This window comes from Nicotiana tomentosiformis, chromosome 1 (assembly GCF_000390325.3).
Source record: "Nicotiana tomentosiformis chromosome 1, ASM39032v3, whole genome shotgun sequence".
NCBI classification, from domain to species: Eukaryota; Viridiplantae; Streptophyta; class Magnoliopsida; order Solanales; family Solanaceae; genus Nicotiana; species Nicotiana tomentosiformis.
This window is the reverse complement of record NC_090812.1, coordinates 29,091,962-29,116,522: the sequence shown is the minus strand read 5'-3', so window position 1 is coordinate 29,116,522 and position 24,561 is coordinate 29,091,962. Positions and strand designations below refer to the sequence as shown.

At 40.1% G+C, this 24,561-nt stretch overlaps 1 protein-coding gene across 1 annotated transcript; it reads right to left on the bottom strand.

Moving 5' to 3' along the window:
- Positions 1-14,731: 14,731 nt before the first annotated feature.
- LOC104088235 (kinesin-like protein KIN-14I) lies at positions 14,732-21,745 on the bottom strand. The gene is made up of 18 exons (XM_009592878.4): positions 21,251-21,745; positions 20,703-20,869; positions 20,471-20,614; positions 20,109-20,339; positions 19,959-20,030; positions 19,288-19,356; positions 18,873-19,085; positions 18,707-18,788; positions 18,535-18,630; positions 18,263-18,439; positions 18,071-18,177; positions 17,778-17,956; positions 17,517-17,678; positions 17,155-17,408; positions 16,910-17,073; positions 16,557-16,748; positions 15,482-15,996; positions 14,732-15,168 (listed from the first exon to the last, which is right to left on the bottom strand). The coding sequence occupies exons 1-18, from the start codon at positions 21,369-21,371 to the stop codon at positions 15,051-15,053; spliced, it is 3,063 nt and encodes a 1,020-aa protein (XP_009591173.1). The 5' UTR covers positions 21,372-21,745; the 3' UTR covers positions 14,732-15,050.
- Between the last annotated feature and the right edge of the window lie 2,816 nt (positions 21,746-24,561).

Here is a 24,561-nt window from a genome sequence, read left to right as displayed (position 1 = left end):
CCAATTTGATAGCTTGTTGGCTCATTATTTTGGCAAACTATATACTACGAGATAGTGTGGACAACATTATTTATCCTTGTACGATGTACTAAAAGCCTAATTGTATATTTTCGAAATAGATTTCGGCCTTCCTACGTTCGATCGAGTTCAAGTGTTAAAAAGTCGGAGTGAGATTTTGGGAGTGAGCTCCGAAGTCAGTACTAACGAGCCTCGAGTCCGAAGGTCGCTCGAGGAGTCGGCTCGATAACCTTATCGAGCCCGTGACCGAATCGATTCGCAAGGAACTGCTTCGAGGTCGAAAATGCGCGACGCCCATCCCGAAGGTCGAACTCGAGCCAAGACCGAAGGGCCCGACCCAGTAACGAGTTCGAGCCAGTATCGAGCTCACAGACAAGAGCCGTTGTAGCTGCACCAAGAGAAAGAATCTTGGCAGGAATCGAGGAAGAGACAAATCATCATGGGTCTTCCACTATATACTTTATTTTATTATTTTTTGTAATGACCCTCTACTATAAAAGGGGAAATCCTTGTAAGTTATCCACAGAGAAAAAAAGAAAACACACGGAATAGATTGGAACAAAAAGATCTTTTCTCCTATACAAAGATATCTCCCTGTGCTCGTTTTACTAGATCTTATTCATTCTTTCTGTTCATCATTGTCATTCTCATAATCAAAATACTCGTGTCGTTATATTTATATCAAAAGGTATTACGTATCCTTAAAACCATATATAAATTTAACATTATCCGATTTTTCGGGTAAACAGTTTGGCGCCCACCATGGGGCTAAGGATAACAGTGATCGTTTGATATAAATCTACACTACACGCCAGCTTACAACTTCAAATCAGCAATGGCTTTACCTATCGACCACGAAGCCGGCCTTCAAGATAAAACCAATAACTTGGCACCCGGGGCCGGAAGGCCACTTAACGATGGCACCGAGGCTCGAATCGAAGTACCCGAAATTCGAGCCGAAGTACCATTGGATGTCAATTCAAAAATATCTTTGGAGGCGAATCAGCATTTCAAACCGAAAAGAAGCATTCAGAGCGGCACTCGATCCGTAGCCCGAGACACCCATAACGCGGGGGAAATCGGGGCCAGCTTACGTATGATCTTCGAGATGCTACTAGCCCAACAAGTAGCGATAGTTCAGTTACAGAGCCAAATTCGCGTACAAAGCAGGCCGGACTCCAATCCACTTCGAGAAATCACCCCCAGAACGGAGCCCGCCATAGTGAAATCAAACGAGAAAGAATCGGGGACCACTCCCGGAATTACTAAATTGCTCGAGGAACTCACAAAATGAGTCGAAGCCAACGACAAGAGAGTGGAAACATACAATGCCAGGGTCGATCAAATCCCGGGGGCTCCACCAATGATAAAAGGGCTTGATTCGAAAAAATTCATACAAAAGCCTTTTTCCCTCGAGTGCGGCACCAAAATCAATCCCCAAAAAATTCCGTATGCCCGAAATTCCCAAATATAATGGTACGACCGATCCTAACGAACATGTCACCTCTTATATATGTGCCATCAAATGTAACGATTTGGAGGACGATGAGATCGAATCCGTGTTGTTGAAAAAGTTCGGGGAGACCCTCTCGAAGGGAGCGATGATCTGGTATCACAATTTACCACCAAATTCCATCGATTCTTTTGCCATGTTAGAATTTACCACCATACAAAGAAATCAGAATTTACCATGGTATCACAATTTACCACCATACAAGGAAATCAGACCTCTTCAAAGTAAAGCAAAGGGGTAATGAAATATTGAGGGAATTCATATCCCGATCTCAGATGGAAGCATGGAATTGCCACCGGTCACAGACGATTGGGCCGTACAAGCTTTCACCCAAGGGTTGAACGAGCTAAGTTCGACAGCATCACATCGGCTGAAACAAAATTTGATCGAGTATCCAGCAATAACTTGGGCAGATGTACACAACCGATACCAATCGAAAATTAGGGTCGAGGATGATCAGTTGGGAGCTCCGTATGGACCCGTGCATCAGAACAGGACAGCTACTAAAAACCAAAAGGAGATTGATAGAGAACAAAGGTCGAACAGAGACCGATATCAACCGTACGTCGCAGATCGAGTGAACAATGGTTCAGCACGTAATACAGTTCGGAACAATCGAAGGATTGATCGAGGGCAAAATTCTCGGGGACTTATGAGCAAGAGCGGCCTTGATAAATATGCCGATCCTATAGAAGCACCTCGATTATCAGAATATAACTTCAGCGTTGGTGCATTCGCTATCGTGTCGGCTATCAGACGCATCAAAGACACTAAATGGCCTCGAGCCATACAGACCAATCCCGCCCAAAGAAATCCCAATCAAATATGAGAATATCATGGCACCCATGGCCACAGAACAGAAGATTGCAGGCAATTAAGAGAGGAAATAGCCCGCTTATTTAACAAAGGGCACCTTCGGGAATTTCTGAGTGATAGGGCGAAGAACCATTTTAAAAACAGGGATTTCGGCAAGCAAAACGAGCAAGAAGAACTGCAGCACGTCATTCACATGATCATCGGCGGCGTCGATACCCCTCAGGGACCAGTGCTTAAACGCACTAAAACATCGATTGTGAGGGAAAAGTGCTCTCGGACTCAAGATTACGCACCCATGGGGACTTTGTCCTTCGATGATGAATATACAGAAGGGGTCATCCAACATCATAACGATGCACTGGTAATATCTGTACTCATGAATAAAACTAAAATTAAGCGTGTGTTAATCGATCCAGGTAGCTCGGCCAACATCATCAGATTGAAGGTCGTAGAACAGCTCGGCCTGCAGGACCAGATCGTACCCGCAACTCTGGTTCTAAATGGGTTCAATATGGCATGTGAAACCACCAAAGGCGAGATAATCCTACCAATAAACGTTGCCGAAACCATCCAGGAAATAAATTTTCACGTGATCAAAGGCGATATGAGATACAACGCCCTTTTCGGAAGGCCATGGATCCACAACATGAGAGTTGTACCTTCGACCCTACACCAGGCCCTCAAATTCCCGACATCGAGAGGTGTCAAAACGGTGTACGGAGAACAACCAGCTACAAAGGAAATGTTCACCGTCGAGGAAGCAAAACCAATGTCCTCACCGATAAAGGGATCGGGCTCAGAAGGAGAACAGGACACCAAATAGCAATCACAGACATCGGCTTCGACCCAGCCAGATAACCAGAAGATCGAAGATGTTACAACCCAAATTCGCATACCATAGTGTATAAGAGTGGTTAACAAGTATTTGAAGTTAAACGAATCAAGGATATTGTTACCCGTATTTTCGGGTAACACTAGAGGTGATTAATTATCCCAAGAGGTCATGTTTTAATGTATTTGAATCATATAATATCCGTATCATAAGTCTTGAAGTCAAGCAAGTTATGAAACAAAGTCGATAAAAGTTGTCGCAACTTACGTTTATAATTTTACTTAAACTTTAGGTCGAATGTTACTATATTTTTCTCCCAATATACTTGGAATTATGGGGTGATCTACCTATCAAATTGAAGATCTATGAGTCTAGTTTCCAACTCATTAAACCGTTCGCCGATACGATCTCGGAATAGAGAGATATTTGCATTTTTGTGAGAGTGCGCCAAGCAGCTCTCTATGGGGCCCACATAGGCGGTTTAAGACATATGGATATATATAAGATACCTCAACCCCATTTTAAGTCATTATTTTTCAGTATATTCAGACCTTAGAACCCTAAAAACACTCTCTCAAGGTTCTCTCATGATCCAAGAGCCAAACAAAGGGCAAACAACACAAATCAAGTGTCGGGAATCCCGTGGCGCTAGTAAGTTTCTTGTTCTTCTTGTTGTTGCTGATTTTTGTGTTGTTCCAGCTCGTGTGGGAGGTTGTTTTAAGTGTTTTATGTTCTGTAAATACTCCTTCAAGTTTTTAATATCAACCCTAGGTGATTTCAAGTCTTCTAAAGTAATTCTATTGCCGAAAAACCCGAATTGATTGCTAGTTTCACTTCCTTGTTCTTGTGGCAGAATTGGAGAGATATTTCGTGGAAAATTAAGGTCAAATTGGAGTTGTTATTTATGTTTAAAGGTAAGGAACCTCTTACTCTATATATATATTTAAGATTATCCAAGTTGCGGCTAAGTCGTTGAAGCTAGAACTTGTGAAATATATATCGAAAGGCTTGGTAGTAATGTTGTTGGTTGGTGGACTGTTTTGGGAGGCTCAATATGATTATTAATGATGTTGTTTGGGCTGTTTGGTGATTGTATTGACTTGTGTGAAGTCATATAAATAGGGGAGGTGCTGTCCGTTTCATCGTAAAATAGGTTGCGGTCGATACATAATAGTTACGACGCTTAAACGATAATGATAGTGTCATTTCTCTTATTGTAGACTAAAGAGTCGTGACATTTGCATAGCTTGAGGTTGGGCAGTATATACAAGGTATGTGAGGCTATCCCCTTTATTCTTTTGCATGACTCCGATTGTACATAATTTAATGAACGAGCTCCCAAAGATACTCTACTCTTAGAAGCTAGCAGTACTTACATTGCTGCCCATCTTATGAAACGATTCATATTGATGTTACTTCTCTTATTCTTATATTATCAATGTTGTTGGTAGTTCCTGATTCTTATAAGATTCTTGATGAAGAGTTAATCCTAATAACGTGTACGAAGGATACCGACCTTACGTCACTCCAAAAGGTTCAAAATGTGATTCCAATGAGTCCAGCATGCATCATATATATGTATCTATTTTACTCTACCGAACCGCGCTATAGTCAGCCGGGTACGACACCTATTGTGCAACCACTGATCAGTTGGGTTTTACCGAGCTCCACGTGGCCGGGTACGATTCTACCAAGCCCTATGATGGCCGGGTACGTTTTACCGAGCCTATTACGGCCGGGTACGATATGATGATGGTGATGCCCACAAAGGCGTATGTTTTAAAAGTTTATGTATATATATGTATGTATCATGTATTTCATGTCAGTAGCCCTCAGAGGTACCCAGATGTCACAGGTTGTATATTCTCTATCCCTATTTACATTACTGTTCTTACTTATGCTTTCTTGCCTCACATACTCAGTACTTTATTCGTACTGACGTCCTTTTTATTTGTGGACGCTGCATGTCGTGCTGCAGGTCCTGATAGACAGGTAGACGTAGCTCCCCCACCACAGTAGGCTGTCCAGTTCAGCGGTTATTGGCGAGATCCCTTCTCCGGACTTGCCGTGGTCTTGGTATGCATTTTTGTTATAGACATTATGGGTATGTCGGGGCCCTGTTCCGGCAATGTTGTAGCACTTATGTTCCTTTAGAGGCTCATAGACAGGTGTCGACTTATGTATGGTTTAGAATGCCTTTTCGGCTGATTTTTGTTGTATAGTCTTTCATGGCATCATGATAGCTCGTACCTTATATATAGTTTCTTGACAGTCTTGTCGTCCCATGTTATGTATGTTCATGACATTATCTTTCATTGTTGGATGTTCATGATCCATGTCTACTATTTATATTGATCTTGTCGGCCCTTAAAGATAATAAGGAAGGTTAGATAAAATGTACGTTGGTGCTCGGCAAGTATGGCCCGGGTGCTAGTCATGACCCTCCAGTTGGGTCGTGACAGAAGAAGATGATGATCAAAGGGTCCCTCGATCTTTCATGATTCCCGATGACTCCGACGCCACCAAATCAACAATCGAGGAACTAGATCAAGTCACACTAATCGAGCACTGGCCCGAGCGAAAGGTATATTTGGGAACGGGGTTGAGCCCCGAAATCAGGAAGAAACTTGTTCAATTTCTTATCGATAATATCGATTGTTTTGCCTGGTCCCATTTAGATATAACAGGGATCCCACCGGACATAACGACGCATCGGCTAAGCTTGGACCCTAGGTTTAGACCGGTGAAGCAAAAGAGAAGACCCCAGTCCGAGAAAAAGCACACATTCATAAAAGGACGATGTAACCAAGCTTCTCAAGATAGGGTCCATTCGGGAGGTGAAATATCCCGAATGGTTAGCCAACGTAGTTGTAGTGCCTAAAAAAGGGAACAAACTTAGAATGTGTGTAGACTATAAGGATTTGAACAAATCATACCCCAAAGATTCCTTTCCGCTGCCCAACATCGATCGCATGATTGATGCCATGGCCGGCCATGAGATCCTCACTTTTCTCGATGCCTATTCCGGGTATAATCAAATCCAGATGAACCCGGAGGACCAAGAAAAGACTTATTTGTCACCAAATATGGAACGTATTGTTATAATGTGATGCCCTTCGGGCTAAAAAATACAGGGGCTACTTACCAACGCCTAGTAAATAAAATGTTTGAAGAACAAATAGAAAAATTAATGGAAGTTTATATTGATGACATGCTAGTTAAATCCCTGTGCGCAGAGGACCATTTGACCCATTTGCAGGAAACGTTCAAATTTTTGAAGAAATACAACATGAAGCTCAACCCCGAAAAATGTGCTTTCGGGGTCGGTTCGGGCAAGTTCCTCGGCTTCATGGTGTCAAATCGGGGAATCGAGATTAACCCTGATAAAATCAAGGCCATCGAAGACATCGTCGTTGTGGACAGCGTGAAAGCCGTACAAAGGCTAACGGGTCGGATTGCAGCCTTAGGCCGGTTCATCTCGAGATCATCTGATCGAAGTCACAAATTTTTCTCTCTACTCAAAAAGAAGAACAATTTTTCTTGGACCCCGGAGTACCAACAAGCATTAGAGGAACTAAAACGATATCTATCAAGCCCACCACTACTTCACACTCCAAAAAAAAACGAAAAACTTTGCTTGTACTTGGCAGTATCGAAAATCGCCGTAAGCGGTGTCCTAGTTCGAGAAGAGCAAGGTACGCAATTCCCCGTTTATTATATGAGTCGAACCTTAGGAGAAGCGAAAACTAGATATCCGCTCCTAGAAAAATTGGCACTTGCACTGATAAGCGCCTCTAGAAAGTTAAGGCCGTACTTTCAATGTCATCCCACATGCGTATTAACCACTTACCCGCTTCGTAATATTTTGCACAAACCTGAGCTATCAGGCCGACTGGCTAAATGGGCAGTCGAACTCAGTGGGTACGATATCGAATATCAACCCCGTACGGCCATCAAGTCTCAAATTTTAGCAGACTTTGTGGCCGATTTCACGCCAACAATCGTACCTGAAGTAGAAAAAGAACTCCTATTGAAATCAGGTACATCATCTGGGGGTATGGATCCTTTTTACGGACGGGGCTTCGAACGTGAAAGGGTCCGGGCTAGGCATAGTTTTGAAACCACCCACAGGTAACACTATTAGGCAATCTATTAAAACTATCAGGTTGACTAACAACGAGACTGAGTATGAAGCCATGATTGCAGGTCTCGAGCTATCTAGAAACTTCGGAGCAGAAGTCATTGAAGCCAATTGTGACTCTTTGCTGGTGGTGAGTCAAGTAAACAAAACCTTCAAAGTTCGAAAAGGCAGAATGCAAAAGTATTTAGACAAACTGCTTGTCACTTTGCACCATTTCAAACAATGGACTTTACGGCATGTTCCACGAGAACAGAATAATGAGGCCGATGCGCTTGCGAATTTGGGATCGTCGGTCGAGGTAGATAACTTGGGCTCGGGGAATGTTGTTCAACTTTCGAGATCAGTAATCGAAGAAGATCACGCCGAGATAAATTCTACAAGCTTAACCTGGGATTGGAGAAACAAGTATATTGAATACTTAAAGAGCAGAAAGCTCCCATCGGACCCTAAAGATTCTAGGACCCTACGGACTAAAGCTGCTCGATTCACGTTGGCTTCGGACGGAACGATGTATCGAAGGACATTCGATGGACCGTTGGCAGTATGCTTGGGTCCGGAAGATACCGATTACTCCTACGGGAAGTGCACGAGGGCACTTGCCGGAATCATTCCGGAGCCGATACATTAGTTCGAAAAATAATCAGAGCAGGATATTATTGGATCGATATTGGTAAAGATGCGAAGGAATTTGTTAGTAAATGTGACAAATGTCAAAGGTTTGTGCCAATGATCTATCAACCCGGAGAGCAACTTCACTCAGTCCTATCCCCATGGCCATTCATGAAATGGGGAATGGATATCGTCGGCCCTCTGCTATCGACCCCAGGTAAAGCTAAATTCATTTTATTTATGACTGACTATTTTTCTAAATGGGTTGAAGCACAGGCGTTCAAGAAAATAAGAGAGAAAGAAGTTATAGACTTTATATGGGATCATATCACATGCCGATTCGGGATACCCGCCGAAATAGTATGTGACAATGGAAAACAATTCGTTGACAGCAAAGTAACAAGATTCCTCGAAGATCACAAAATAAGAAGAATACTATCGATGCCATACCACCCCAGTGGGAGTGGACAGGTCGAATCAACGAACAAAACTGTTATCCAAAACCTAAAGAAGAGGTTGAACGATGCTAAAGGAAAATGGAGAGAAATCCTGCCCGAAGTCCTTTGGGCATATCAGACGACGTTAACATCCAGTATGAGGGCGACCCCATTCTCCTTAGTATATGGGTCCGAAGCATTGATATCAGTCGAAGTTGGTGAACCCAGTACCAGATTTTGATTCACGATGGAAGAATCAAATAACGAGGCTATGAATACCAGCCTCGAATTATCGGACGAAAGACGAGAAGCTGCTCCCGTCTAATTGGCCGCCCAAAAGCATCGAATCTAAAGATATTATAATCGAAGAACCAAGCTCCGTCATTTCAAGCCCGAGGACTTAGTGTTAAGAAAAGTCACCATCAATACCTGAAATCTGAACGAAGGAAAACTAGGACCGAATTGGGAAGGACCATATCAGGTGCTCGAGAACATCGGAAAGGGATCGTACATGCTCGGCATTATAAATGGCAAACAGCTATCAAGCAGCTGGAATGTATCACATCTGAAATGGTACTACTTCTAAGGTACGACCTTTCCATATTCGTTTACATTTTAAAACTGACCCCTGCAGAAGTCCGAACAAGGGCTAAGATGGATCTTTCGCTTGAAAGTACGCGTTGCACTCTTTTTCCCTTAGACCGATTTTATCCCAAATGAGTTTTTTGGCAAGGTTTTTAATGAGGCAACCATTGATCGTGCTGCACTTACAACAATATCCGAGGCCTCTTTACAATCGACCTCGAATACTGAGGGGTCATTAGGCCCTCAAATATATCGAGTTTAGATACAAGCGAGTTATTTCACACCAACAGGGTTCCAATAGGAAAAATTGTAAGATCCAAATGGTCGAAACGAACCATGCTCATGTAGATTGGCCCGAACCCAGGCGCGAAACATGAACACATGTGTAATGACGTGCGAAGAAAGTTCTCTTCTTTATCGACATCTTATATCCAAGGAAAATTCCTCTATTTGGAGATTTATTATGCAAACAGAATTAAGTTAAATTTGATCAATTAAGCCTACGGGCTACATTGCATCGAGTTCGAATCATTCACTCGACTGTTGAGCTTACGGGCTACTTCGACCATTACGCCTACGGACTACATTGCATCGAGTTCGAATCTTTCACTCGACTGCTAAGGCTACGGGCTACTTCGACCGTTATGCCTGCGGGCTACATCGTATCGAGTTTGAATCATTCACTCGACTGATAAGCCTACGGGCTACTTTATATTTCGAGTTCGAGCAAGAACTCACTCGACCACTAAGCCTACGGGCTACTTCGACCGTTATGCCTACGGGCTACATTGCATCGAGTTCGAATCATTCACTCGACTGATAAGCCTACGGGCTACTTTTTATTTCAAGTTCGAGCAAGCATTCACTCGACCACTAAGCCTATGGGCTACTTCGACCATTACGCCTACGGGCTGCATTGCATCGAGTTCGAATCATTCACTCGACGACTAAAGCCTATGGGCTACTTTTATTTCAAGTTCAAGCAAGCACTCACTCGACTATTATGCCTACGGATTATATTTCTTCAAGTTTGAATCATTTACTCAACTAGTAAGCCCAAGGGCTATGTCACTTCAAACAATCAATCATAGAGACTACGAAGTCCAAATTTGATTGAATTGTTAAGATCCTTGTGAAAACATTTGTAAGGCACACATAAAGTCTTCACAAATCGGCCAAAGTTGTCTATATACAAAAATTTCTACATGATTGATTACAAACATAAAAAATTATGAACTAAGCTTCCTGATTATCCTCAGGGGCGTTTGCTTCTCTGCCAGGCTCTCCCACATCCTCGGATCCGCTCTTGCTACCGTCATCATCATCATCATCGCCATCAGAAGCCAAGGCTTCAGCTTCAGCTTCGAGCTTTTTAGCCTTTTTTATTTCTTTAGTAAGGTCGAAACCTCGAGCATGTATCTCCTCGAGGGTCTCCCTCTGAAACCTACATTTAGCAAGTTCGGCAATCCAATGTGATCGAGTGTCGGCAGTGTCCGCCACCTCTCGTGCCTCCATCTGAGTAGCCTCGGCATCAGCCCGATACACGGCAATGGACTTATCTGCCAAGAGTTTCGACAACACAACCTCCGCCTTGGCTTCAGCAAGCTGGGCTTCAAGCTCCTCGACCCTCTTAGCTTGAGCCGAACCCTTTTGCTTAACGTTTCGAAGCTGAACATCGGCCGATAATAAGTTGGTCAAAATGGTCTCTTTTTCCGCAGCCAGGCGATCGATAGTCTCCTTCTATCGATTACATTCAGCTTTGATTTGATTGACTTCTTCCCGAAGTGACCCGATCTTTTCAACCTTTTGCTGCAGCTGAGACAACGAAGGGTTAACTTCCACAGTCAAGTCAAACCCATACTTTAACAGAATGAGGCTCACCTGCTTATCAAGTTCGGACTCTTCTTCACGAGCCTTAGCCAAATCCGCTTGGAGGTCCTTTATATCCTCGTCCTTTTGGCCGCAAAGAAGCCGCAGGGCGTCTCTCTCCCCCGAGACCTTCTGAAGCTCGACCTCACACTGGCTAAGGTCGACTCGAAACCTACTAATGGCCTACACAGTAGGGAAAGAACACGAGTCAAATTCGGAAAAGAACAAAGAAACCAAGTATAGTAAAATCATTACCTGAGTAATGAAACGTTGGGCCTCTTCTAGTAGAAGAGAAGCGTCCCCAATATCGGAAGCATCATCGACTCCAGTAAAGCAATCCCGAAAGGGATCCCTACACTAGAGCCTCCGCCTATATCGGGAGTCTTCAATTCTCGAGCTTCCTTTAACGCCTCCTCAGAAAAGGTAGGAAGAGAAGGCGAATAACCCACTGTCATAGTCCCAAGCGAATCACTCGGGGTGTTCCGATCAAGACTCGGGATCCCGGGGTCAACCCCGACCGGTACAGCCGCCATCGGCTCAGGAGCTTCGGTGTCCTCGATAGCACTCGTAGATCGGGTCACCCAAGCCGAGGAACCTCCTTCTTCCCCTTCTTCTTCTTCGTCTTCTTCTTCTTCTCTCAATCGTTGGATCGAGTCAACTGAAAGGGCAATTGCTTTCCTCCTCACCCTTCGAGTTTTGGGCTTGGGGCCCTCTGACCGAGAGGCAGCTTTTCGCTTCTTGTCTTTCCCTGATTTCGGGACCGGGGACTTGGTTCCTTCTTCACCGCTCGAAGGCCTCAAAGCGGTGTCCTTGGTTACACCTGCGTGAAAGGAAATCGGTAACGAATGGATCATAAAGAACACTTCGAAGGAAACGAGAAGTAAACCTTACCATGGTTCTTGGCTTCCCATCTGCCTTTTGTCAAATCACGCCAAGCGCGTTCAGCATAAGAGAAAGTCGAGGCTAACTTCCGAACCCAATCCTCGAGGTCGGGCACCGCTTGTGGCATCCAAGGGGCAGCTGTATATCGGGAAGAGACATCAGAAAAAATCGGGAAAGGATACAAAATGCAACGTCTTATGAGAACCACTTACGGTTGAAATTCCATTCCTCGGGGAACGACATCTTCTCTTCCGGAATAAGGTCACGAGTCCTCACCCGAATATAATGCCGCATCCAACCCCGATCCTTGTCTTCGTCGACGCTCGACATCAAAGCCTTCGATGCCCGACGATGAAGTCTGATTAATCCTCAAAAGATTTGAGGCCGATATAACCATATGAGGTAATTCAGGGAAAAATCTAGCCCCCCGACTTTGATGGAGAAGAAGCGAAGTAGGATTACTATACGCCATAGAGAGGGATGAATTTGATCGAGGGTGACCTGATATCTTTTGCAAAAATCAATGATCACCAGGTCGACCGGACCCAATGTCAAGGGATAAGTGTAAACACTTAAAAATTCCTCCGCATGGGTGATGATACTCTCTTCGGGGGATGGAATTTGCAACACAACCTCGGAACCCCAGTTGTAGTCTTTTTTAATGGCCTCGAGATGACCCTCCATTTTAAAGCACATATACATCGACACGTGCTCGCATCGACCCGGGACGGATGAAGGATTTTCAACCTTAAAATCGATCTTCAGAGTACACGGGCCGGGAACGTAGTCATAGGTGGACGGCTCCACCGGCACCTTATCGCCGGACGATCGTGAAGAAGAAGCTTTCTCCTTCTGAGGTACAGTTTTTGAAGTCTTGTCCATTGATATGAGAAGAAGAAAGACAAAGGAAAGTGAAAAATTGACGACACCAAAACTCTGGTAGCGACAAGATAGGAAGAAAAGATGAAAAAATTTGGGGAAGTGAATGCGTAAAAGTGATAAATGATAGATGGAAGAGTTATTTATAGGCTCGCATCATGACGGTTCAATATCACAGGTGGCCGACCGCCATCTAACAAGCATTAAATACCTTGAAAGGCTAAATCGATGGGACAACTATCATATACGTCATAATCGATCCCTGTGAAAACGTCGGCTTATGACTCGATCGAACCACCAAAAATCACATCGATTCTCACCGAATCCTTCGTGAGAAACGAGGGGACTATCTATATACGGTCAAAATAGATTTCGGTCTTTCTACGTTCGATCGAGTTCAAGTGTTAAAAATTCGGAGTGAGATTTTGGGAGTGAGCTCTGAAGTTAGTACTAACGAGCCTCGAGTCCGAAGGTCGCTCGAGGAGTCGGCTCGATAACCTTATCGAGCCCGTGACCGAATCGATCAGCAAGGAACTGCTTCGAGGTCGAAAATGCGCGACGCCCATCCCGAAGGTCGAACTCGAGCCAAGACCGAAGGGCCCGACCCAGTAACGAGTTTGAGCCAGTATCGAGCTCACAGACAAGAGCCGTTGCAGCCGTACCAAGAGAGAGAATCTTGGCGGGAATCGAGGAAGAGACAAATCATCATGGGTCTTCCACTATATGCTTTATTTTATTATTTTTGTAATGACCCTCTACTATAAAAGGGGAAATCCTTGTAAGCTATCGACAGAGAAAAAAAGAAAACACACGGAATAGATTGGAACAAAAAGATCTTTTCTCCTATACAAAGATATCTTCTTGTGCTCGTTTTACTGGATCTTATTCATTCTTTCTGTTCATCATTGTCATTCTCATAATCAAAATACTCGTGTCGTTATCTTTATATCAAAAGGTATTGCGTATCCTTAAAATCATATATAAATTTTACATTATCCGATTTTTCGGGTAAACACTAATATCTCCAAGAGACAACTTGGAATGGGTTTCAAAAGATCTTGTGAATCATCTTACGATGCAATGTAGCAATGGGACAATTTTAAACAGAAATAAGGAACGTAACTTTTACTACTAGTTCATAAATATAGAAGGCAAGGAAAAAGTTAAATTGCCAGCTATCAGCTATAAGGAAGAAAATTAAATTCCATATAAAGAGGTAATTATTATAAACATGCGTGAGTAATTAATCCAGTAACTCATTAGGCCTTCTTTTAAGTCTTCTCTGGTAAAACCAACCAAATCGATATATTTCATTACTATAGTGCTTCCCTTTTTATTTTTAATTCCTCGTCAAAGCAATAGATTTTTCTTTGTTTCCTTTTGAAGTAGAATGTCATATCATATATAAAAAATTAAGTGGCTTATTGATATAATAAAATAATATCCTATACTGTATTAGAAACTAAGTAGCTTATGGTAGAACGAAAGCTTCAGAGTGTAGAAACGTTAAGAGTTAAGATTTCTGACTTTAATAATGTGAAAAGTGTGACCATTAAGTTTGCCAGCATTTTTCATTTAAATACATTTTGAACTTATATTAAGTGTTTAATAGGAACAAATTTTAGTTGAGGTGCTAAAAGAAAAAATCTCGGCAACTTTAACATCCGCTACGACAATTTTCACATGCACTATGACAACTATAATTAATTTGTAAAGTTGGGAAATGCATCCAAGACAAATAACCGATAACGTGACACTCGTTTAATGCTTGTTCAACCATGTTTCCATTTCACTTGGTTTCAAAATGCAACAAACCAACAAATTTGTAGCTCATCCGCAAAGGGTTGCTTCCTCTACCAACAAATAGAAAAGATATAAGTTCTTGGTGGGCCTTCAATTTTTCTTTTTTCAGCTGGCACAGTGGACTCAAGATTGAAAGATTAAGGAAATTGACATAGTATAACCTCTTTCAAAATAAGATTGAAAAAATATATATTTTTTGTATATATATATATTTCTGTATGTTTTATACAAAAAACATACAAATTTTATATACTTTTGCGAGTACCATATGTAAATAGTTTCAGATGCGGGGTAAAAGTGATCTTTGTCTTGAAATTACTCGACCCCAAGTCCATTGACACATTAAAAGAAGTAATTAGTATCTATAATTCTATTATTTCTTTTTCTCATTTTCTGCATTTTTTTACATTCCGCATCCCAAAAGAAGGGGAAAAAATGAACAAGCCAACATATGAACAACTGGAAACTCATCAGTGGGACACCAAAAACAATTTCAAGATCACCACTGGAGGAAAAGCTGGCAACTGAAGCTTTTGCCACACGCTCGCTCTCTTTCACTCTAAAGAATGCAGAGTGAAAAGATTGACAAGAAAGAAAAAAAGAAAAAAGGATACACAAATGCACATCTTTGGTTGCTTAAGCATCAAACTCAGCTAAGGACATTTATCACTTGCCACTCACTGTCTTTCGCTTTCCTTCTAAAGCAGCTGCTCTTCCCGTCTTTGCAGATGGTGAAACCATCCCATTAGAAAGTCTCCTAGTTGGTGGTGGGGGAATCAAGCTCCTGCATTGAATTACATAGAAACAGGTTAGTGTGCATGTTGTTTCATTTGACATATTTGTTGATTTAGTTTTAGTTGGTATACTTGAGTTGGCATATAAGAAAGCATGCGTTCACAGACAATTATTGATGTTGCAGACCTAATAAATAGATAAAAAGTGTCCCTCTTGATCAATTTAAGCTTTTAGATGAGGCACACGCAAACTTCAAAAGTTGAAGTAAACTTCTTATTACGCCAATGGATGGAGATATAAGCAGCTCCTTAATGCAGGCAGTCCAAAATTAACAAGTAAAATGCACTCATGAGTTATGATACCTTATTTCTGGCTTCTTCACTTGCTTAGGACTAGGTTTTTTGAGTTTGGATCCCAGTCCATTCGGAGTCTGACTAACTTTCTGAAGATTCGGTTGCCAAGGGAATTCAAGCTCAGAAGAGTCACTTGTTGCAGTTTCCAGGTCATCCAAATCATCCACGGAACCTGCTTCAGACCGAATCCTACTTGTCTCGTAGTCTTGGCCGTCCTTTTTATTTGATGCAACTTTGTTTATAGGCTGTTCAGGATAAACCTTTGAACTCTCAGAGGAGCATTTCCTATATAACAGGCCAGATGACTGCCTGGTTTCGTCTTCCCATCCTCTTAAGGAACTACTTCTACTCAGACCATCTTGCTTGTTCACCATAATTTTGTCAACCCAATCACCAGAGACTGATTCTTTGTCGTCTTCCCTTGATGCAGGGCTATTGACTGGTGGCCAGGGAGGAGAATTCATCTGAAAGTCTTTGGGATCTAAGCTTCGCCTTCTCATTTTTGACGCGGACTTCTTTTTAACCTGAGAAAAGATTTGAAAACATCGACAACTTTGAGCTCCCGAAGCAAGTAAATTGCATAGAGTGAAAGATACCTTTGTTCCTTCTGTAATCAGAATACGAAAGGATAGCAGGGGGAAGAATGTCCTTAGCCTGATTGGTTTACTAAGCTGGAGTCAGAAAAACGCATTCCAACAAGAAGAGGAATATGTTCAAGAGGGAATCATAAGAATGGGTTAGTCGGGTAACGATTTTTGTTTCCTGGATAGATAACCGGCTAATGACTCAATCCACTCATTGGAGAATAACTAGAATGTATGCAGAAGCATATAATGAACAGTTTAACATATTTGGAAAAACCATTTTACATCTAAAATCCTACTAGATAATTTTGAGGCTTTAGAATAGTTAGTGACTTATGCAAAACAAAACTCTTGTGCAACTGGCATTGGTGTGTTTCTATTCTGTACTATAAAAATTACAATGCGCAACGAGTGAAGCATAAAATTTGAATGACTTGACTAGTTAATAATATTAAATATGAGGGTAAATGCTAGATGAGGCATATCCGAAAAAGATATACCTCTATGTTACTACCAACATCTTCTATTAGCTGTCCATGATGGCTTGAAAGGTCTCCCATACTCTGCCAACTAGAAGAAAGAGAAGATCCGCAGGATCCTGTTCTGACTCTTTCTGGAGTACATGATCTGGAAAGTGGGCGGCGCCCTTGCTCTTCCTCCTTCCTTGCTAAGGCTGCCTTAAGACTGGCAATCTGTTGAAGGGGAAAACTAATACTTAAAATCCAAATGCAATTCTTCTGGACTACATCTTTTGAAGAAAAGAATTGTCATTTTGTTATCTACATTATAGAAGGGAAAAGCAGTTCATGCCTACAAGTTCACTGATAAACCAAAAATATGGCAATTGTGAAACCTGTTCTTTTAGTTCCTTGACGTCAGAACTCTCCTTGTTGACCCGTGCAGTACCAAGCTCAACTGTAGAAACCCGTTCAGCGAATTTCAGAGTGCTGAGTGTTTCTCCAACAGCATTAAGCTCAGGACTTATATGAACAAACATCAACGTTTTTGCTTGCCCTCCTGATAGATATGAAAGCCAAAACTTGAATAGCAGAAAGAAGAGGGGGGAAAAGTTCTATGGCTACAGCACAAAGATCTTACCAAGAGAATCCTGAAGCAATTGCGTAAGCTTACTATTCCTGTAGGGAACGTGTGAGTTCTTTTGAGCAAGTGAAGATATGACATCTCCTAAAGCAGAAAGAGACTTGTTGATATGTGTAGCCTCTTTCAACCTATCACCAACTGCCTCTGACTTGTCCACTCTTTCACTTCCTGCTAGGTCAACGAGGTGCATGGAACCACGAAGAATTGCACCAGATGTCATGTTTCTTCCTTGAACATGAACTGTAAGGCAACTGCGAATATGCAAACATAAATATTTATATAGAGAGCAAAAGAACTTAAATCAGCAGTAACTTCCACCTTAAGACAGGAAAAATAGAAAAAGGACATATAAGCAGCACCTGTGAGAGCGACTACTTCTGTCGTTCATGGCAGTAGCACTCACTGCACGATTCTTGTGCCCAAGGTTCATCAGATTCATTACATCAGAAGTTGATGTTACTGGAACAAGATTTGCATCAGGTACATTGAAACCCTTCTGGGAACTATTACGAATTTCTACTGTATTTAGAAGTTAAGTTCAAACATTTAAGAGACCAAAAAGATAGAGAGCTAATAGTAATATGGAAAGGCAAAGGAATGAATGGTTGCAAAAAGGATATTTTTTGTTAACACCATCTGGGGTAAGGAGATCTCTGACTTGCTCATTATAAATCTCAACCATCTGAACTGAAATATCATAAGAAATAACATCTCTTCTCTGTTCTGAAATAAGAAATAGATCACTCAATGCCCTGTAATTCACACCAAGGGTCTCCTTCGTGAGATCTGATGGGCCAGTCTGTAGGTAAAAAAATTTAGGAACTATTAACATAATGTTTTTGCCTTTTCTCTTAACCAAGTGATATCCACTTCTATGATTAAACAGTTCAAAAATTAAGTTTAACTGCCTAACCATCGTATGTGTTTTCCCTGATCCTGTTTGTCCGTAAGCAAAGATACAAACATTGAAGCCATCAAGAACAGACCGGATCAAAGGCTGTGTATCTGCAAACACTTCCGCTGCATTGTGATAAACAGAGGCTGTTAGAATGAAATCTAAAACTGCGATATTCATGAAAAAGAAAAGTATAGGGAACTTAGCGACCTTGGGTTGCAGAAGGACCAAAGACCTTGTTAAAAGTGAATAATTTCTTTCCCTCTTTTCCATACTTTGAAGAAGTAGTTATTGTAATATTCTCGTAATCTATGTGATCCACAGTGCTTAGACCGTTTTGTTGGCCAGGCAAGAATGGTCGCACCCGGCAATACACTCTGATGTTCCCTGTCCAAATATGTAAATGTACACGCAGAATAGTGGTTAGTATCTACTAGCAGATTGCAATGAAATTAGAATTTATTTTATAAAACATTGTTTACCTTTAAGGTCTTGCACTTGATTGTAAAGCTTTCGATTTTCCTCCAGAACCTTTTGGTAACTCGAAGCAGCGTGAGCTAAACCATGCAGATGTTTACCTATTCAAAAGAGAATTTAGTTGCTAAATCCCAGTCACAATCTCAATTAGCATGAAACAGTTCTATTCGATTGTACCTAGATTGCTGACCTCCTCCTGATATTTCAGTTGAAGAAACTGCATGTCTACTTTAGCAGCACGGAGAGTAGATTTCAATTGCTACAGATTACGAACAGGGTATGTCAATCAATCAGTTGAAACCAAACGTACTTCATTCTCTGATCTGCAGAAGAACTCCTATACCTGTACTTCTCTATGCTGTTGTTCAACCAGCATCAGCTGCTTTACAACCTGTGTTGTTGATACACCATCATCTATGTTTATCCTGCCGCATATCCCTTCAGAGGCTGCTTTTTCTTCATCCTTGACCATTGCGACCTGCGTCTCCTCACGTGTAAGCTCCAAGGGAGATCCATCGGTAGTTGAAACAGCTGTCTCTTTCTGGGAGGTCTTCAACTGTCATATCACCAAAAAATTATGTAAGACCCAACTGTGAGCAAGATAGGACAGTGTGATACTTTCACCATATTTCAACTGCTAAAAAGAGCAACCTGTTCTGTCATATTTCAGATGCACGTAAGAAAACAAGAAGTTGGGAAAAAGAAGCCTCGTATAATATGTAGTAAAATGAAAACACCGGTAATGAAGGAGCCCCAACCTGTTCACTTTGGCTGGCAAGCCGATGCTCAAATTCTTCCATAACTTTGCTCAACATATTCTCCACAATCTGTCCAAAATGAGAAACTTGTTTATTTCAGGTAAGTGGACCATCAACTTTTTTGTCAAAGAACTCTATAACCAATAGGATACTAGAGGAAGAAGCCAGCTAGATCCCAAAGTTCCAAGTCTATATTCCTCTTCAGAGACATTTTCTAGAACTTTGGTCTTTGGGAGAATCTGACTGTAGGAATAAGATAACCTAGTATTGAATGATGGCATCTGTTGTACTCTATATTTCTTGGGTGATGCTCTTTCTAACTATCCATGCAAACATCAAACCTAATAGACTAGATTTACTGTCCTTACTAAGCCTTTACCCTCTGAGGGAAGCTAGAGAAGTAAGCTAACGACGTGGACCCTGTTGTGAAGATTAGCGTATTTCTCTAAGTCTGGCAGATTATTTGTCATCAGAGCTGTCTGTTGGGAATCACATTTAGAAAGATGATTATCATTCACCTTATAAAAAAAAAAAGACGATTATCATTCATAATCCATTCCAACTGAACGAAGTAGCAGTAATGAAACAAAGAGCTGTATACACGAAACATATCAAAGCCTCTAGTGGAATCCCTTTTCCAAGATTGTGGAAATCAAGCTAAGATCACTTACAAATGGAACATCTTCTTGCTTCTTGTCAGAGAGAAGCTCACGAACAAGCATATGCAAGGAACCTGCGTTCACCTGGAAATGAGAGATTAAGATTTTTACCTCGTACAGCATATTTTGAGATGACAAACATTACAAAATAAGCTTACAAACCATTTCACGAGCATCATGCTCAGTGCTATCAAGAGACTTGTCGCTGATAGATGAAGTCCTTGAGATTGAATTCATGAATGGCTCAGAGTTTCTTCGGAAAAATTGCTTTCCTGCCGATGATGGTTTTGAGTTCCCACTGTATTTCCATGATCCACTTCCACCTCCTTGTTTCCACTCTGCATATGATTTCAGTGCTAGCACACAATTGACAATTCTGGAAGATTTCCCTCCCTAATTCAGGCAATGATAAAACATTTCAAACTCTGGTTCAAGAGGTGTCTTTAAGTGTTCGATCAACTAGCTTAGAGCTTTACTAACACAAGATCAAACAAACATCAAATTATCCCCAAACATCTACTTACTTTCTCCAAATCAGATGCTTCGAAAGAGGGAAGCCCCATTTCTTCTACCGCTACAAGGAAGTTGCGGACATTTTCAAAATATTGGTACGCAGAAAGAGCTGCCCCATCAGGGACATTAGCAGAATCAGGAGGTGCTTCAACTACCTAATAAACCAAAGTAGAACTAGGTCAATAACTAGCTGAAACTGATTATAGATAAAATGTTGAACCAAAGGAGCTTCATAAAACCCACTTTTTGCACGGCACCAGGCTGAATTTTATTAAGAACATTGCAAAGCACAATTCCACTGCGCAATCCAAGTCTAAAATCTTCTTCTGAAGGCTCTGCCGGCAAATCTTTAGCCGCAACCACTCCGACTGTCTTTCTGAGCCACCCTGCTGCTTCATATCTTCTCAATGCTGCATTTGTTACATTAACCAATTAAACATTCTCTGTCACAAAATCAAGATATATTTAAAAGAAAAACGAACATATTCAGGTGGGACAATGGGAACAAATATTTTTTCCTTCCCCCTTCTTTTCTTGTTTCATGTTTGATGGGAAATTCAAAAGACCGAGTATCTTGGAAAAAAACATTAAATAGACAAAAAATGTAATAGCGAAATTAGGTTCATCTCAAATAATATGCATTAATAACAACTACTTCCAACAAACGAGGCACTTAATTTCAATATAATGCATTAATTGATTCACAGTGTGAAAATAGGAAGATTAATAAATAAATAAATGAACAAGAACAGATAAACGATCAAAGAAAGGAATTAAGGGAAGGAAATTACAAGCTTCCTCAGCTTTGCGAGAAGCCAAATCAATGTCGCTCAGTCGCTTCCCGTGTTGTTGCAAAACATCCTCCACCACTGATGCCACAGATATTGCTAGAATCCCCTCCTCCATTGCCATTGCCCCAAAACAATTAAAAAATCAACAAAAAATGGGGAATCTCCGTTGGATGATAAAAAAATATGTACTTATCTCTGCATTATATGTACGTATTTTATGTATATACAGAGAGAAGGGTGTCAGGGGGTTTTGGTGAGAGGATCTTAATTGGGGAAGAAACAAGAACGATAACAAAATGGAAGGGAAGATATAGGAGGAAAACAATGATGATGAAACTGGGTTTGATCTTTTCTTTTTTGGGGGTCAATGAAATTTATTTTTGTGCTAAGTTAATTTTATTTCCTTTTTATTTTTTTCTGTACGTAGACTCTCTCCTCTCCCCTCCGCGCGCCATAACCATGGCCAACTTCGCTTTTTGCTCCTCTCACTCTCTCTCACACGCACGCACACTCAGTTTAGGTGTAAGAAACTACCTGCCGAACCTTATTCCGAGCCGAAAGGTTCGGGTTACTAATGGTGCCTGTATTTCTTTTTTTTCCAAATGATTTAGAAGTCTTTTTTTTTCTTTCCAACCAAACGCCAAGCAGAAGCAACTTTGAGGCCTTCTTGGCCTTTTACAATGTTAAATTTAAGAAAATATCTTTTTTAGATCTATTATATGTAAATAAAAAATTTTTATGTGTAAAAGTAAATCTCTCATATGTAAAAAGAAGGTAGGATCATAAAACTAAAAACAAGTTTGTAATATGTAAATGAAAGATCCTTTATGTGTAAAAGTAAATCTCACATGTGTAAAAAAAAAAGATAGGGTCATAAAACTAAAAACAAGTTTGTAAAAGGCCAAAAAACTAATTGACCTTTTACTTTATGAAGATGAAGATTCACTTTATAGCTTACCAAATTACTTCTGTAGAAGTATTAATTCTTTTAAGATAAAAGTATCATTATAATGAAATTATATGAAACCGCCTTAATTTCATTTAGTTAGTTCTCACGTTCTCCTTTCTTGCCCCATGACTTTTTTGAATGTATTTTGTAGTTGTATAAACTTAATTAAAGTTTATCATATAAAATATTTAAAGTTATTTATTTATTTAAGTAGTACTAATTGGAAATGAATATTTATATGTCTTTGGCATAGTTTGGAACTCAAAAATCAAAGTAATAGAAATACTGGCCAAATTTCTAGCCAAACATAAAGTGTTTCTTCTCATACTGAAGAAATTAAGTACTTTCCAAATAATTTGACCAAATGCAATACTCTCCTAAAGTTTTTCTTCTGATTCGTTTGGAAAAAAATCATTTCAAAATATGCAGATTTTAAAAGTATCGCCCCTTTGATTGTAAAAGTTCATTTCAGACCAAGAAAATCATAAGCTTCTCCGATTTAGGTTAGAGGTTTAGGCCTACAAGGCTTTTTACAATATTGAATTTAAGAAAATATCTTTTTTAGATCTCTTACGTGTAAAAGAAAGATCTCTTATGTGTAAAAATAAATCTCTCGTGTATAAAAAAAAAAGAGATGAGGTCATAAAACTAAATATAAGTTTGTAATGAGCCACAAAACCAATTGACCCGCTTCGAGGCTTAAGACTTGAGGTTGTTTGATTTTTTTTTATTTTTAAAAACACTTTTAACAAAAACTTAAAAAATTGCAGTTTTTTTCTTATATTTTCCAGAACAAAACGTATTGATCGTTATTGGTTTTATTGTTTGTTAAAAGGCTTTCGAATTCCATAAAGTAATGAATCGTACCATGCTTACATATTTTTTCAAAGTACAATATTTCATTTAATTTTTAAATTTAACAAAACTCAGATAGTAAAATAAACTCGCATACACTGATAGGTGCGATAAATCTATATTGTCAGTTTTGCAGTAACACATACGTTATTGATAACTATATCTAACTGTCACTAACTTAATAGTATCCTATCTTTGTGTTAATGAAAATCTTCTAATTTAATTGTATGATTAATGCATAAAGATACTTTACTTTTAACTCAAGCATCAATTTTATTGCCTTGAGTTCTTTTTTCGTTTTGTTGAATCTTATTCTTGGCGCTTAGGTGTTTAGTATGTCTATACACCTTAACCTCTACCAGATTTTTTTTTAGTTCTTAAATATGAATATAAGTCGAAGACTTTTATTCACATTGGTTTTCTTTTCAAAAGTTTATGCGCTCGTCGTTTTCTTTTTTCTGGTTATTATTGTTTTTAGCAAGTTTTGGTCCGCTGTTTTTATGGAGGGAGTGCTCAAGACATCAAGTGCAGTAAAATGAACTAAAGATTGAAAAAATAAAAATGAATAAATCAATAGGCAATTCTTTAATTAAATATACGTTGCTTTATCTAAAATAATTGTTGAAGATAATTAAAGAAAGTTGGCAACAGAATTAAAAATAGCATGAAAAGTGAATGCCTTTACTTATGTTTAAAGACATAACGTGCTCGTATAATTAGTACAAGACTCCATTGCCTTTAGCCATTTTTCTTTAGGCATATCTTATTATTGGTGATTTTAATACTAAAGATCCATTTAATCCTGCCATGGGCATGGATAACATTGAAATCTTTTTATTAGATCATTGCATTATTGTCTCATCAACACAGTTCCATCATGATCTATCTCCAAAATCTAACAATATATATTCTTGCTTCTCTTTAAAGGTGCAATATATATTCAAAAGGAGAAATACAAATGATTTAGCCAAAGAAAGCAAATGTCATATAGTTTGACTTGATCAGTATTTAGGAATCTGGTCACTTTCAAGTATCGGAACAGTTGTTACTAATGATCAACAGCCAAAGTTTCACCACACTGTCTATATCATCAACCAATATGCCCTAATTGGAATAATTCTCCTCTCTTCCCCCTTCTCCTCAATTAGTCATATTCTTGATTGACAAGAGAAGAAAAGGGAAGTAGGTTCCCTTTTGCTTTCCACAATATAATGGCATAGCTTAGTTCTTATCCTTTCTTTTAATAAAGATTGAAATTTGCTAAGAACAGTTGTCCAAATTAAACGTTCCACAATACGGTAAATTGTTGGTGACTGGCATTTAAACTTTCGTTCATATTGAAAGTTGAATATTAAAGTACTATAGTTGTAGTGGCCGAATGTGACTTGGGCATGTTCCACTGTCTATATATTTAACTGGTGGATTAATTAGCATCTACAGCAGACATGAAAGTTCTATAGTTTGTAAGAACATTAGCACATACAATAAAGTTATGTACTACATTGTA

Excerpts from the sequence above, each read along its gene's own strand:
- LOC104088235 (XM_009592878.4), bottom strand. The coding sequence starts at position 21,371 with ATGGCAATGGAGGAGGGGATTCTAGCAATATCTGTGGCATCAGTGGTG. Across the intron at positions 19,086-19,287 it reads TTGCCAGCCAAAGTGAACAG|TTGAAGACCTCCCAGAAAGA; the intron begins GTTGGGGCTCCT and ends GTGATATGACAG. Across the intron at positions 18,631-18,706 it reads GGAGGAGGTCAGCAATCTAG|GTAAACATCTGCATGGTTTA; the intron begins GTACAATCGAAT and ends TCTTTTGAATAG.